This window comes from Lepidochelys kempii, chromosome 9 (assembly GCF_965140285.1).
Source record: "Lepidochelys kempii isolate rLepKem1 chromosome 9, rLepKem1.hap1, whole genome shotgun sequence".
Classification (NCBI taxonomy): Eukaryota; Metazoa; Chordata; order Testudines; family Cheloniidae; genus Lepidochelys; species Lepidochelys kempii.
In genome coordinates, this window is record NC_136388.1 from 28,759,949 (window position 1) to 28,773,124 (window position 13,176).

Genomic DNA, 13,176 nt, shown 5'->3' on the forward strand with positions numbered 1-13,176 from the left:
TGAGGAAGAGGTCTGTGTAGTTCAAAAGATTATCTCTTCCACCATTAGAAGCTGATCCAATAAACATATTACCTCACCTGCCCTGTCTCTCTCACATGGGAGCAGCCATACTAGGCCAGACCATGGTACATCTTGTCCAGTAACCTGTCTCCAACAGTGACCATTACCAGAGCTTCAGGAGGAGTGTACAGAACAGGGCATTATGAAATGTTCCACTCTTCTTCCACTCTGGGTTTCTGGTAGTTAGAGGTTTAGGGTTACCCTGAGTATGGGGTTGCATCCTTGACCATCATGGCTAATAGCCATTGATAGGACCTTTTCTTTTTTGAATCCTGTTATGCTTTTGGCTATCACAACATTCCATGGCAATGAGTTCCACAGGTTAGTTATGCATTGTGTGGAAAAAAGACTTCCTCTTGTTTGTATTAAACCTCGTGCCTATTAATTTCATTGGGTGACCCCTAGTTTTTGTGTTGTGTGAAAGCATTAATAGCACTTCTCTATTCACTTTTTCCATGCCATTTTTGATTTGTATAGACCTCTATCATATTGCCCTTTAGTTGTCTCTTTTCTGAATAGCCCTAATCTTCTTAGTCTGTCCTTGTGTGGACGCCATTCTCTACACTTGATCATATATATTTGTTGCCCTTCTGTGAATGTTTTCTGTTCCACTGTATCCTTTTTGAGATGGGGCAACCAGAATTGGACACAGTATTCAAGATGTAATTACACCATGGATTTATATAGTGGCATTTATAATATTTTCTGTCTTATTTTCTATCCCTTTCCTAATAGTTCCTAACATACTGTTAGCCTTTTTGACCACTACTGTGCATTGAGCTGAAGTTTTCAGAAAGCTATCCATGCTTGACTCCAAGATCTTTCTTGGGTGGTAATAGCTGATTTAGAACCCATCATTGAATATGTATAATCGGGATTATTTTTTCCAGTGTGGATTACTTTGCATATCAACATTGAATTTCATCTGCCATTTTGTTGATCAGTCACCCTGTTTTGTGAGACCCTTCTGTAACTCTTAGCTGTCTGCTTTGGACTTAATTATGTTGAATAATTTTGTATAGTCTGTAAACTTTGCCACTTCACCCCCTTTTCTAAATCATCAATGAATATGTTGAACAGCACAGGTTCCAATCTCTGTATCCTGGGAGGATCCTGCTGTTTACCTCTTCATTGTGAAAACTTGACCATATATGCCTAGCCTTTTTCCTATCTTTCAATCAATTCTGATCTATGAGAGGACCCTCCCTCCATGGCTACTTTAGTTTCCTTAAGAGCCTTTGATTAGGATCCTTGTCAAAGGCTTTCTGAAAATTCAAGTAGTGTGTCAACTTATCTACATGGCTGTTAACTCCCTTAAAGAATTCTGATAGATTGGTGAGGCATGATTTCCATTTCCCTTTGTTGCCGGCACCCAGTGCCGAGAGGCTGAACAACAGCTTGAGTGGTTCGTTACCCGGTGTGCTACACCCAATAATCACAACGGGGTGGAGAAGCAGAAAAGTTTATTTGCAGCTGCAAAAAGGTACAGGGAGAATAAAATCTCAAATCCTGCACAACAGAGCAGGAAGTTACACAGGCTTTTATACATCCTTTTTCCCAGCATACTTATCCAATAGCAAGCTGCCCCAAGTATCCATATAGCCAGCCAATCCAGTTCCCAGCTAGTTCCCTGATTCTCTGTATCATTTGTTAAACTATACATAAAGCTGCTTTATTCAGCATTGTTCTTTCATATCTCCCCTGTTTGGCCTTGCTTAGTTTCAGGCAGTCTGACTCTGCAACATATTGTTGCAGATTCTCAGCATAACTGCTGTGTGTGCCTCCAGGCGGGGGGGCCAAGGACACTTGGGCCTAGTACGCAGAGCTGCTGCGAGTGCCTCCAGGCAGGAGGGGGCGGGGGGAAGGACACCGGGGCCTAGTGCGAGGGGGCTTCATCGACACTCGTGGTCTTCCATCCCCTCGAGTTACCTAGTGACCATGCCCCCGGGGAGAGGGGAACGGGGGGAAGAAGTTTCCCTTTCCCTTTCCTTCTGTAGAGATGGTAGACTAAAACTCTTGCCCTTCTCCATTCCTGCAACACAGACAATCCATACTATGTTTGTCAAATACTGCCCCATGGAAATGTTAATAGAGAAATTCTTGGCCCTGCCTTAACCAGGTCTCTATTTTCAGTGAGAGCAAATATTTGCAGGCATAAAATTATGTCTGCAGTTATTTGCACCTATAAAAAAATGACCGCCAGTGTCCAAATATCTGCCCCTAAATACAGCAAAAGGGTAGGGATGTGCTTAACTTTGCAGTTAATCTTTCACATTTCATTTTTAAAGAGAAGACTGTCCTTGATCTAAGAACTCAGATTTTTTTAAAAAATGGTTTATTTTTCTGCTTCTGATATTTTGAATACAGAGAGTTTTTCTCTTCCCTCTCTTTTCCAGAGGACCTGAATGATATACCATATTTAGCTCAAAGTTTAAAAATAAACAAATGTTTGCATTGTTCCAAACAAATATTTTCAATTTTGTTTTTTAAGAAATGTGAATAAAATAGTATTAAAATGGAAACGTCAGTGTAGTCTTCATAGTGTAGCACATACAATCATCTTATTTTTGCAGTGTCAGGTGTGGCTGGAAGAGTTATATCATGTGGAATAATGTACCATGTGTGAATTAGCATGGATGAGAATGCAATTCTCAGTTTCACTGAACGTACTTCATAAAGGCAATCTTGGAACTCTTTGATCTGCAAGTGATAAAGTAGCTTTTCAGGGGGAAAATGCTCTTAATCTGATCTAAAATGAAGAAAGTGCTTTTCCTAATGTTTCAACTCCCTTTTTATTTTATAGCCAAATGCCAAATGTCCTCTTTGTAGGAACGAACTTCGAGTAGAACATTTGGTAGAATGTCCTCTGGAGGAGTCGGATTCTAGCCTTGAGAAGAAGGGTGATCGGGAATGGATATCCAGTTCAAAAGTAATTTCCCACTGTCTTGTGTAGTGAAATCTAGCACGTTATATAGAAATAGTTTTCTCCGCTTTAAAATTGAATTTTCGGTGTATACATCAAGTTAATACAACACTACTAAAACCATAAAATCCTACCACAAGCCTTGGTTGCAACAAGGAAACAGACAAAAGTAGTGCAAATTGCAGCTAAGTAGTATTGTTGACCTAGAGCTCCCTTAGTGAAGGGCTGTTTGTGGAGTGTACTAATTAAAATACTGTTTCAGTAAAAGAGCAGAAATTCTAATGTTTTTTTCTTTTGAAGATATATTTTGTAACTAAATGTAAGGAAATCCTCTTTAATTTATCAGAAATGAATGAATACATTTCTTTAGAAAATTCTTAAAATTGCTGAGCTTCACACATTAAAATTCTTAAAATAAATGAGCTTCAGACATTATATTTCACAAATGTTTTATTAAGAAACATTATTTCACTAGTTTACCCAGCTGGTTATATCTTTTTATAAAGTTTACCTTTTTTTGTTTAGCCTCAACCTCATCAGTGTACAAGGTCTTACTGCCAAATCTGAAATTTTCCTGTCTTCATTTGATTTCTTTTTTTGGTTTTAATTGCAGAATTTGACTGTTTCTCAACAAACTTAATTTAAATTTGCAAGAAGGTTACTGCCCTTTCAAAGTCAGTATATATTGAGCCCTTAAAAATATCTCTATCCTGACAGTTATAGAAGCTGAAGAACAAAAATATTTGGCCTTTGGGCTCAAAGGTGGAAGGAGATCATTCTTTATTCTCTCAGCTCCAAAAGGAATCTGATCTTCCTTTTCCTCCTCTGATGTTCTGTAGCACTGGTCCCGGCCAGAACCCCTACCTCAGTCTCACTGCTTTGAGTTCCCCCTCCACGTCCTTCCTCTTTGCATGCTTTCTGGCCTGAAGAAGGTTGTTGACGCTTTGTCAGTAGGAGAAAAGTGCATTGGATACACAGATTAGGTTGATATTAATTCCTCAGGAAACTTTCTCCAAACATTGCCAACTTCCCAATAGCTACCTTTATAGCCATAAAAACTGGCCAGTTCTTATTTTCTTTTCAGGAGTTGTTCTAAAAAACAAATTTTCTTTAGGATTACCCTGTTTTATTACAGGGTAAATTATCAGCCATCAGCACAGTACCTAAGCACAAAGCTTTTGAAGTATCCAAAAGATTGGGATCATAACCCTATTGCATAAATCTTAATTTTTGGCATTTCAGATCAGTGCTCTAATGCATGCTTTGATAGACCTAAGGAAGCAGAATCCAGCTGTAAAGTGTCTGATTGTTTCTCAGTTCACCACTTTCCTGTCTCTAATAGAAACTCCACTGAAGTAAGTTGAACTAATTATAATTTTGTACTTCTTAGTGGCTGAAATGTCTGTGAAATGTCCATTTCAAATAAATTGAACAAAATGTGCTTTTCTTTTAGAATATAAGAGAATCCTATTACTCTTTGTTTAGTGGTATAGATCCATGTATCTTAACTTCTGTTTTGACTAGAAGCATAACCTTTTAAACATTCACAGCAGAGGTCAGGATTTTAAATAGATGTTTCCTGTTGTCATAGTAACTTGATAAATGTTGTTTTTCTTTACTGCAGAGAATCAGGGTTTGTGTTTACTCGTTTGAATGGGTCCATGCCACAGAAGAAGAGAGTACAAGCAATTCAGAGTTTCCAAGACAGCCAAAAAGGGTCCCCGACCATAATGCTGCTATCCCTAAAAGCTGGTGGAGTTGGTTTAAATCTGACAGCTGCTTCACGAGTGTTTTTAATGGATCCTGTAAGTAATAGACTTAACACTGGTATGTTGGAAGTGATCTATACAAAACTAGTTGTAGTTCCCTCAGGATTTTAGGAAGCGGTAGGTATAAAGCCAATACTACAATTAAAAACCCAACCCTGGCCTGTGCCAGCTGACTTGGGCTCCCAGGGCTTCTGCTAAAGGGCTGTTTAATTGTGTATAGACAGTCTGACTTGGGTTGGAGCCTGAGCTCTAGGACTCTGAGGTGGGAGGGGCCCAGAGCGTGGGCTGCAGCCTGAGCCTGAACGTCTACACTGCATTTAAATAGCCCCTGAGCCTCTTAGCCAGAGTCATCTGCAGGTCTAATTGCAGTGTAGATATACCCTAAGAATTAATGACATTAGTGCTATCTGGGCAAGGGGCAGATAGAGGAAGGAAAGAATATCTTGTGTCTTTCTTTGGCAATGTAGCACTCTTTGTATTCTTAAAAAACAAAAAACCAAAACAAAAAAAAAACAAACCAAAACAAAAAAATTGGAAAAGACAGAACTATTTGTGCAATAGTAGTAGAGCTGGCTGCTAAAAGTTAAATTTAGTGGAACATCATGTGAGATACTTAAAAACTACCACTGTTTTCTGTTGGTTTTCATATATTTTTAATCCTCTCTTCTATCCATTGTTCTTTGTGTCCTGCTTCCTGTTTTTGAGAGGCATCAAAGAGGGGGATAGCACTGTGTTTGCATGCAAAAGTCCTGTACTTTTTGTACCAGGTTGCAGAGTGCAGCTGACTGGGGTTGTGCATGAGCCATTTTCATTCTACACATCTTTCTTTGAGTTTAGCACAACTCTCCTCTAGTTTCTTTCTTCTCCTGTTATGAAGTGACTGCAGATGGAGAAACAGAAGGTTATTCTTTCTGTGTTGTCCACACAGATTCCACTCATGGATCACATGCACCCCATACGCCTGAGATCAGATTTTTTTTTTGGCCAGCAGTTTCTTTTGGGGCTGTTTCTATACCATTTCGTATCCCTCACTGAGGGCATAAGCAGTGGAGCAGGCTCACCTGCCCCATGTTCCTTTTTCATGTCCATGGCTGCAAGAGGAATCCCTTGGCAGTGTTTGCTTCTCTTGTGCACTATGTGATTCACCATGTATTTTTTAGGATTAGCTTAGACTGGAGCTCAAGTTTCTACTCACCTAAGTATTTTGAAAATGAGAGCACAGTCTCCTAAGTCACTTAGGCTGTTCTTCAAACTTTTAAAACTAGTAGATCTCATCCCCTCCTTCATCGTTTTTATTCATAGACTGGAAAAGACACATTTTCCTGCTTTTTTTTCAACTCCCATTTGATTTCTCAACTTTGAATAAATTAGTCCAAATGAAGAAAATGTTCTTTCTGTGCCTGCAGAAGAGGCTATTGCTGTTAAAAGCTGATTTAGCACTTCAACAAACTGGTTCCAGGTGCTTAGCTAGGGACTTACCACAAGTTTGGTGGTATGATGTTCTTCAAAATATCTTCAGCAAACATGTATTACTAGAATGGTTCACCTCCAGTCCTGAAATCTATTATGGCATTATTGATGAGATTAGATGCCATGCTATTGCAGCAGCATCATCTTCAATAGTGAGATATCTACTCTAGTATTTTGGGTTGGTAATATTGGCAAGAAATTGAGGTGGAGTAAGTGCTTGATCCATCCTCTTCTTTACTACCTGCAATATAACTTTTGTTGCTGGAGTCTTTCTTCAGTCGACTGTATCAGCAATACAGCAGCAATCTTTCTGCAGTTTGTTCAAGGCAATGAAAATGGATTTTGTGACATTCAGCATATCTTCTACATTTCCGTTTAGTCTGATGTTGACTACTTTAGCTGTGATAGTTCCATTTATTTTGTCCTGATTTTCATTGTAAATTGTTATCAGAATAGACAAGTTTTTTTAATAAATAGCTCAAAGCAGTCAACCACTGAATTCAGTTGTACACCATGGGGGAGAATTAGTTTAGATCTTGCTCTTTTCAGTGAAGCTGAAGAAAAGTGATGAAGTATTTTGCAATTTCAGCAACATTTTCATTTATTCCTGGAGTCATACTTAAGTCTCTGGCTAAAAGATGCATCAAATGAGCACTGCACCTACATAAATTTCAGGTTCCCTCTTTGATTTCTTCTCATCTTTGCTACATTTGCAACATTGTCAGTGACAAAGCTATGTGCTTGACACTTGAATTTTTGTTATAGCTTTTACTGCCCGTTTTTTAAGTACTCTGCTGCATGGGCATTTCCTGACATATCCATTTTTTCTGAAAGATTGACAAACCCATCTTCTGTTGTCACACAAGCACATATTACTAAATCATTGTGTACATTGCTGCATGCATCAAGGCTCAGATTAATGAATTTCTCATCACTGTTTTTTGCACACTGTTCAGTTTCCTTCTCATTCACTGTATCCAGCAACCTTCCAGCAATGTCTGTTCTGCTGGGTGAAGTGTAGTTGTTGTAATGACTGAACCATGTCAATGGAATATTTGTTCTGAACAAAACAAAAGGGAGAACTGGTTGCATAAATGAACTGAGTGAACTTTTCATCTATGGAGTCTTGCTGGAATTTGCTGGTCCTGATTACAAACTCCTCTATGGTTTTACTGAAAATATAAATGCCTTTTTTTACTTAAATTTTTTTTTAAATCCACCCTACAGCCTTATATAGAATAGTGTGATCATGTCACATACCCTAAGAACAACAGGTTACTGATAAAAATAAACAGTGCTAATCACATGGCTACTTTTATCATAGGCCGTACTATCATGATAACATGTTTTAGTGAATTCATTTTTTAAATTTCTTAGTGTCTTAATGTACTGGAAGTGTAGTTTTGAAAAACTGATTGTTCACCATAAGGTTTAGATTGATGATCATGCATCATTGATAGGCTTGGAATCCTGCTGCAGAAGACCAGTGTTTTGACAGATGTCACAGACTTGGCCAGAAGCAAGATGTTGTTATCACTAAGGTGAGCTGTTTGAACAACTGTGATTTTGATATAGGAGTGATGTTCTTTTAAACAACTTTTTATTTAAAAGAATTGGGCAGAGGATATAGCTATAGTATAACATAAATATAACTATAGTTGGGATACCATTTTTGAAATGTTAGCTCGGGCTATGTTGTTTTCCTCACTTACAAAAATGTGAAATTTTGTTAAAGTTTTGCAAAAATAATAGGGTATGACCTCTCTCTCTGAAGAGAGATTAATTTTTGAAGCAGAGTTTGCTTGTTCCTGGCTGAGATCTTAAGGTGGGTAGGTGTGATGCTTTCTCAAGATGCCCAGGACTCCGAGTCACCTTCTTACCCCTCACTGTCTCCAGTCAGAGGAAGACTTGCAGATGCCTAACTGGGTACCAGCGGCTCCCTGACACCACCAGTCTGTTAGCCACCCTTACAGTCTCCTCAGGGCTGTGCCAGGCCTTTCTTTGCCTTGCAGGTTATCAGTAGATGCCCCCCAATCCTGGAGCCCTCTTGAAGCATACCCCCTTAGTATCCAGCACCTGTCACTGGACACTCTCAGAAATTACCAGATTTGCTATCCCGAAATGGACTGAATACACACTAAGTAACTTGTTTGATGCAATTGAGGATCAGTGCCTATATGACATCATAGCACTGAGGAATATATTCATAATGAAAACAGACAAGTTTATTATCAAAGATTAAGATTTAAGAGATACTGAGTAAGGATAATTAGAAACAAAACTGTTTTTTACATATCAAATAATAAATACAAACCAGGGTCTACACTTATAAATCAAAAGGAGGACTTGTGGCACCTTAGAGACTAACAAATTTATTTGAGCATAAGCTTTTGTGAGCTACAGCTCCAATGAAGTGAGCTGTAGCTCACGAAAGCTCATGCTCAAATAAATTGGTTAGTCTCTAAGGTGCCACAAGTGCTCCTTTTCTTTTTGCGGATACAGACTAACACGGCTGCTACTCTGAAACTTAGAAATCATTATCTTTCCTATATGATGTAGATTCCTCCCCCCTCCCAAAAAAAAAAAAAGGGTTCTGACTTGCAGAGCTAGCCGGTTTCAGGCAAACTGGGATCCAAGTGTTCATGAAGCATCCCCTTCTACCAGATGTTTTTCTTAGTGAATAGATGAGACTTTTCCTTGCATTCTATTTGTATTATTCAGAGTTCATTTTCCCTCCGTAGAGGCAGGACAACCTCTGTGGTTTAGTCTCCAGTGACTTACCATGCTTAATTTACCTGTGAACTGAGAGAGGTGAATATACATCCTGTTTCCTGTCTGGAAGAACCTTGTTTTTTCTCTTTGATTGGTGACAGTCTTTATATTTTCACTACATATACACGAACTCCTTAAATATCATCCATACATATATAATGCAATTATTGTGAGGATTAGTATGACATAAGCTTATATTAGAGACCTTACAGGATATAATTTATGGATAAATACCGTCAAAGCAGTGTGTTTAGCTGTACTGACTTTGTCAGGCTTCTTAAGAGTTGCTGTTACAGGACAGTGAATCCTTTGTCAGGTGGTACCAATGGGCTTCTGTGTGTCAGCTTTCCCCTGTTGTAGACTCATTAGGATTAGCTACTGGCTACTCCACAGATCTTGGTTTAAAGTCCCTCTGTCTGGACAGGGTATCAGCTTATTAATTTGAACTTCATACATTCATTCAGCCAGTAAACTGTTCCAATAATCAAACTAAAATACAGTCATCCGTTAGTTCCCATGTTCATTCCCCCCTTGGGGAGAGGTGAGGTGTGTTTCCTTCTCTCATCCCCCTCAGGTTTAATTATATCTCTCATGACCACTCTAAACCCACAGATTAAAGGGCATCTTTCCCTCTTCTTAACATCTTCACTTGCCACAGTGGTTATAACCTGTCTGGGCTTTTCCCATCCTTTACTAGGTGGCATGGATTTGTCAGCATTTTTACCACCCAGAGTCTGCCTCATTCCAGGGGAGTTCTGAGGCACATCACCTTATGGCCATACCTAGTTTCCCTTCTCCCACCGTCATTCTGGTCCACAGCACCTTCTAGCTGCGCCAGTGTCTCACCGCCCCCAGTAATCTTCTGTACTTCTAGTGGGGTTCTGGTCCACAGCATTTCCTAGCTGTATCACTATCTTGCTGCTCCCAGCAGATTCTGAGCCACAGCAACTGTTAGATGTGCCACAGACACACTCAGCACTGACTCAATTTCCCCAGTGAAGGTAGATGTTGAGCTCTCCCCTCAACCACTGAGTCTGGTCATGATGGGCTTGTACCTGAACCCTCAGAATGTGACCCTGGTACACTACTACCGAAAAAATCAAGAAAAATAATTTCCCACAGTCAGAATCCCAGAACAAACATTAGCATCCCTAGTGATTCAGCTGCAGGCAGAATGATAGAATCCATCATTCCCTCATATATTTGTATACTAGCCCCTGATGAGGCATACGCTTATGTCCTTGCTCCTGGGTCCCATGGGCGTGACTTGACCCTCATCTCCCGTTTGAGCTGCCTGCGTTTTGTCCAGGTCAGCAAACTTCTGTTGCTCCAGCTCTCTCCTCACTCTGATGTCTGGCTTCACGCTCCATCAGTGTCTTCCTCAGCCTCCACAGCTCTGGACCTTTAGTCACTGCAGATACTTCTGCTGGATCATCTGACCCCATCTGCTTTGTCATTGCATGCCCTGTAGGAGAAAAAGGGACCCGCTCTGGCTGCTGGTTTGGAGCAGGTGACCCATTGTGCCTCATGGCACGTGAGTACATCCTGGCCACCAACTCCAGTTTCTCCTGATCAGCAGCAGGTAGACTTCACTGCGCATACAGGCCCAGAAGCTGCTCTTCATGAACTGCTTGTAATTTGTGCTTGCTAAATGGCTTTTACCTGAGACAAATGAACAGACCTGCTCTTGCTTTCAGTTTAAAGAGCAAAAGTATAAGCCTTTGCAACAGTGTTGTAAAAATCTTCGTGTATTACTGCACTGCCACCATTCTGTCTCAGATCCTAGAAAGCGCCCCTTCCTGGCTACCCACTAGAACTGCTGAGAGAGGAATCTGAGCCTCTGTGCTCTGGATTCCCAGGGTTTTTCAAGCTCCAGAAGCCTGAATGGAATCTAGCCAGTACCCCAGTCTGTAGGTCCCTAGGCATGCTATTGTTGTCTAGCCAGCCAGGCTGTTGGTCTTTGGGAGGGACCCACGTGCTTTTCCTTATGTCACTACAGGTCTCCTAGCTGCTGATCTGTTCTTCACCAGCCAGTTGTCTCCCCTTCCTCCTCCTACACCAACTGGGGGAATCACATTTAGGAAATTGGAGTTGTTCCTCTTCTGATAGCAGCAGCAAGTAGGAAGAATTTGTTGTTCCAATAATCAAAATGGAGGCAAAAGAGAGATTACTCCTTTCCCCCCCCAAGACCCAAGATTTGTCTGTGTACTTTGCCACTCACTCTTTTGGCAAAGTAAGTGAATGATAGAGCCACGCTTCTTTCAGAGTGTTACCATATCGATAGAATTTCCAGAAACATGGGCCTATATTTCTAAATCCATACATAGGCACTTAAATAAGTGGCCTGATTTCAAATGTGCTAAGTACAGAGTAATTCCAGTTAATCACTTAAGTGCCTAATTTAGGCACCCATTTTTGAAAATGTCTGCCTTTTACTTTGTGTATTGTTTTTTTCTTTTTAATGTATGTTAGTTCATTGTGAAGAACTCAGTGGAAGAAAATATGCTGAAAATCCAGAACAAGAAGAGGGAACTTGCAGCAGGAGCCTTTGCATCTAAAAAGCTTACTGCTAGTGAAGTAAAACAAACCAAGATCAATGAAATTAAGACTCTGATTGATTTATAATTTTGTAAGAGGATAGGTCAATCATTCTTTCTGAATAAAGGATATAGTACTACTGTTGATGTAGCATTAGTTTTTATGTGCACACACTCCATGTGTGTTTATAATTATGCTGTTAGTATGTAGACTGTGAAATCAGCTGACAGGGATAAAAATTGGTTTGCCTATTTAAATGTTAATTAAAAAAATTCTTTAAATATTTTTATACTCATTAAACTTATAAAAAGTCATATTTCAAACTTATAGCATTTCTGCATACAAGTAGTTTATTTGAGAAGTGGACCAAAAAAAATTCAAAACAGAATGATATAACTGTGCATTCTTATTTGTAAGTTTCTGACCTATTTCTAGAATGAAAATGCAAATTGTATTTTTCTGGCACTGAAAATATGACCATCTGCCCCCCAAAAATGGAAACATTAAAAAATGTAAATAAAATGCAGACTAGAACATAAAACTTTCTTTTAACCAATCAGGTGTTGTTCATTGTGTTTCAGGACAAATAGTTAATAGTAATTGCAAAACTCAAAATGTGGTAACTCTTTTTGAAGACTGATATTTAATTATGGATTTGTTTTCTGTCAGTCTGTATAGGTAGGTCTAAAATATTTTATAAGTAAAACATAGAGGAAGACACTTTTGTGTATAATGTACAGTTGCAACAGGGAATGAATGCTCCTCAAGAATCCAGGATTTTATCAGTGAACTATTTTAACTGCAATTGTAAAATACTTACATTTAATGTTTTCCTTCTGTTAAACAATTCCATTTAAGTGTATAAAAATTGTAATTCTATATGAATTTTTTTTGATATGTGGGAAAGAACACGTAAATTCTGGTTTTAGCATTAGTACTATTACATGTAACCAATCTATGTGTTTGGATTTTGGAACATGTCACTATATATAGTTTCGCTGTATGCAATATACAAGTATGTTTTTTTGTAACCCCACTTGGACATTGGAAAATAACTAATTTCCTTTTTTAAGTGGTTAGAAGTGTTATAATTTTCCCCCCATCATTTTATATATATATATATATATAAAAAAAAAAGTTGGCAGATGCCATGGAACACTGATCTGTCTAGAACTTGATTTACAGGGGAAGGAGCAATTTGATAAAAAAACTCAAATGTTAGTTGAGAATCTATAGTTCTGTTCTTTCAAACTTAGTAAATACCCAACTTCAGCTCTTCAGTGCTATCACCTCCCCAACTACCTCCTCCCAGTTGCCTCTATCCCCAGACATGTGCTTCCTTACTCCTCCATGCTGCCCTCCAGTGTGATAACTGACACCTGGCTCATCTAGCGTGGGCTCAGAATCAGAAGCAGGGAATTGTGTCTGGGGAAATTCAAGAAGGGTTTCTAGTAACAGGGAAGTGGGTCAAAATTTGCTTTTGACATGTTCCTCTTTCCATGTACCATCAGCTGGTCAATATTCTAGGTCTTAGTGCAAAATTGTAACTGACCAGCAACTGCACATCCAGTGATATTAGTTGTGTGTAATAGTTTAAATTCTTAAAATTAAATATAAAAGGTAAAAGTCCCTATTCTGTTCAGA

General features: G+C 39.1%; 1 protein-coding gene across 4 annotated transcripts in view; it reads left to right on the plus strand.

Moving 5' to 3' along the window:
* Positions 1–13,176, plus strand: part of HLTF (helicase like transcription factor) — a 48,299-nt gene extending 35,123 nt beyond the window's left edge. For 3 of the 4 annotated variants that reach the window (XM_073359718.2, XM_073359719.2, XM_073359721.2), the window contains exons 21-25: positions 2,864–2,989; positions 4,226–4,338; positions 4,608–4,788; positions 7,683–7,763; positions 11,467–13,176. In XM_073359718.2, coding sequence (XP_073215819.1) covers positions 2,864–2,989; positions 4,226–4,338; positions 4,608–4,788; positions 7,683–7,763; positions 11,467–11,619 — 654 coding nt within the window. In that variant the 3' untranslated portion in view covers positions 11,620–13,176. The other variant, XM_073359722.1, reaches the window with a different exon arrangement.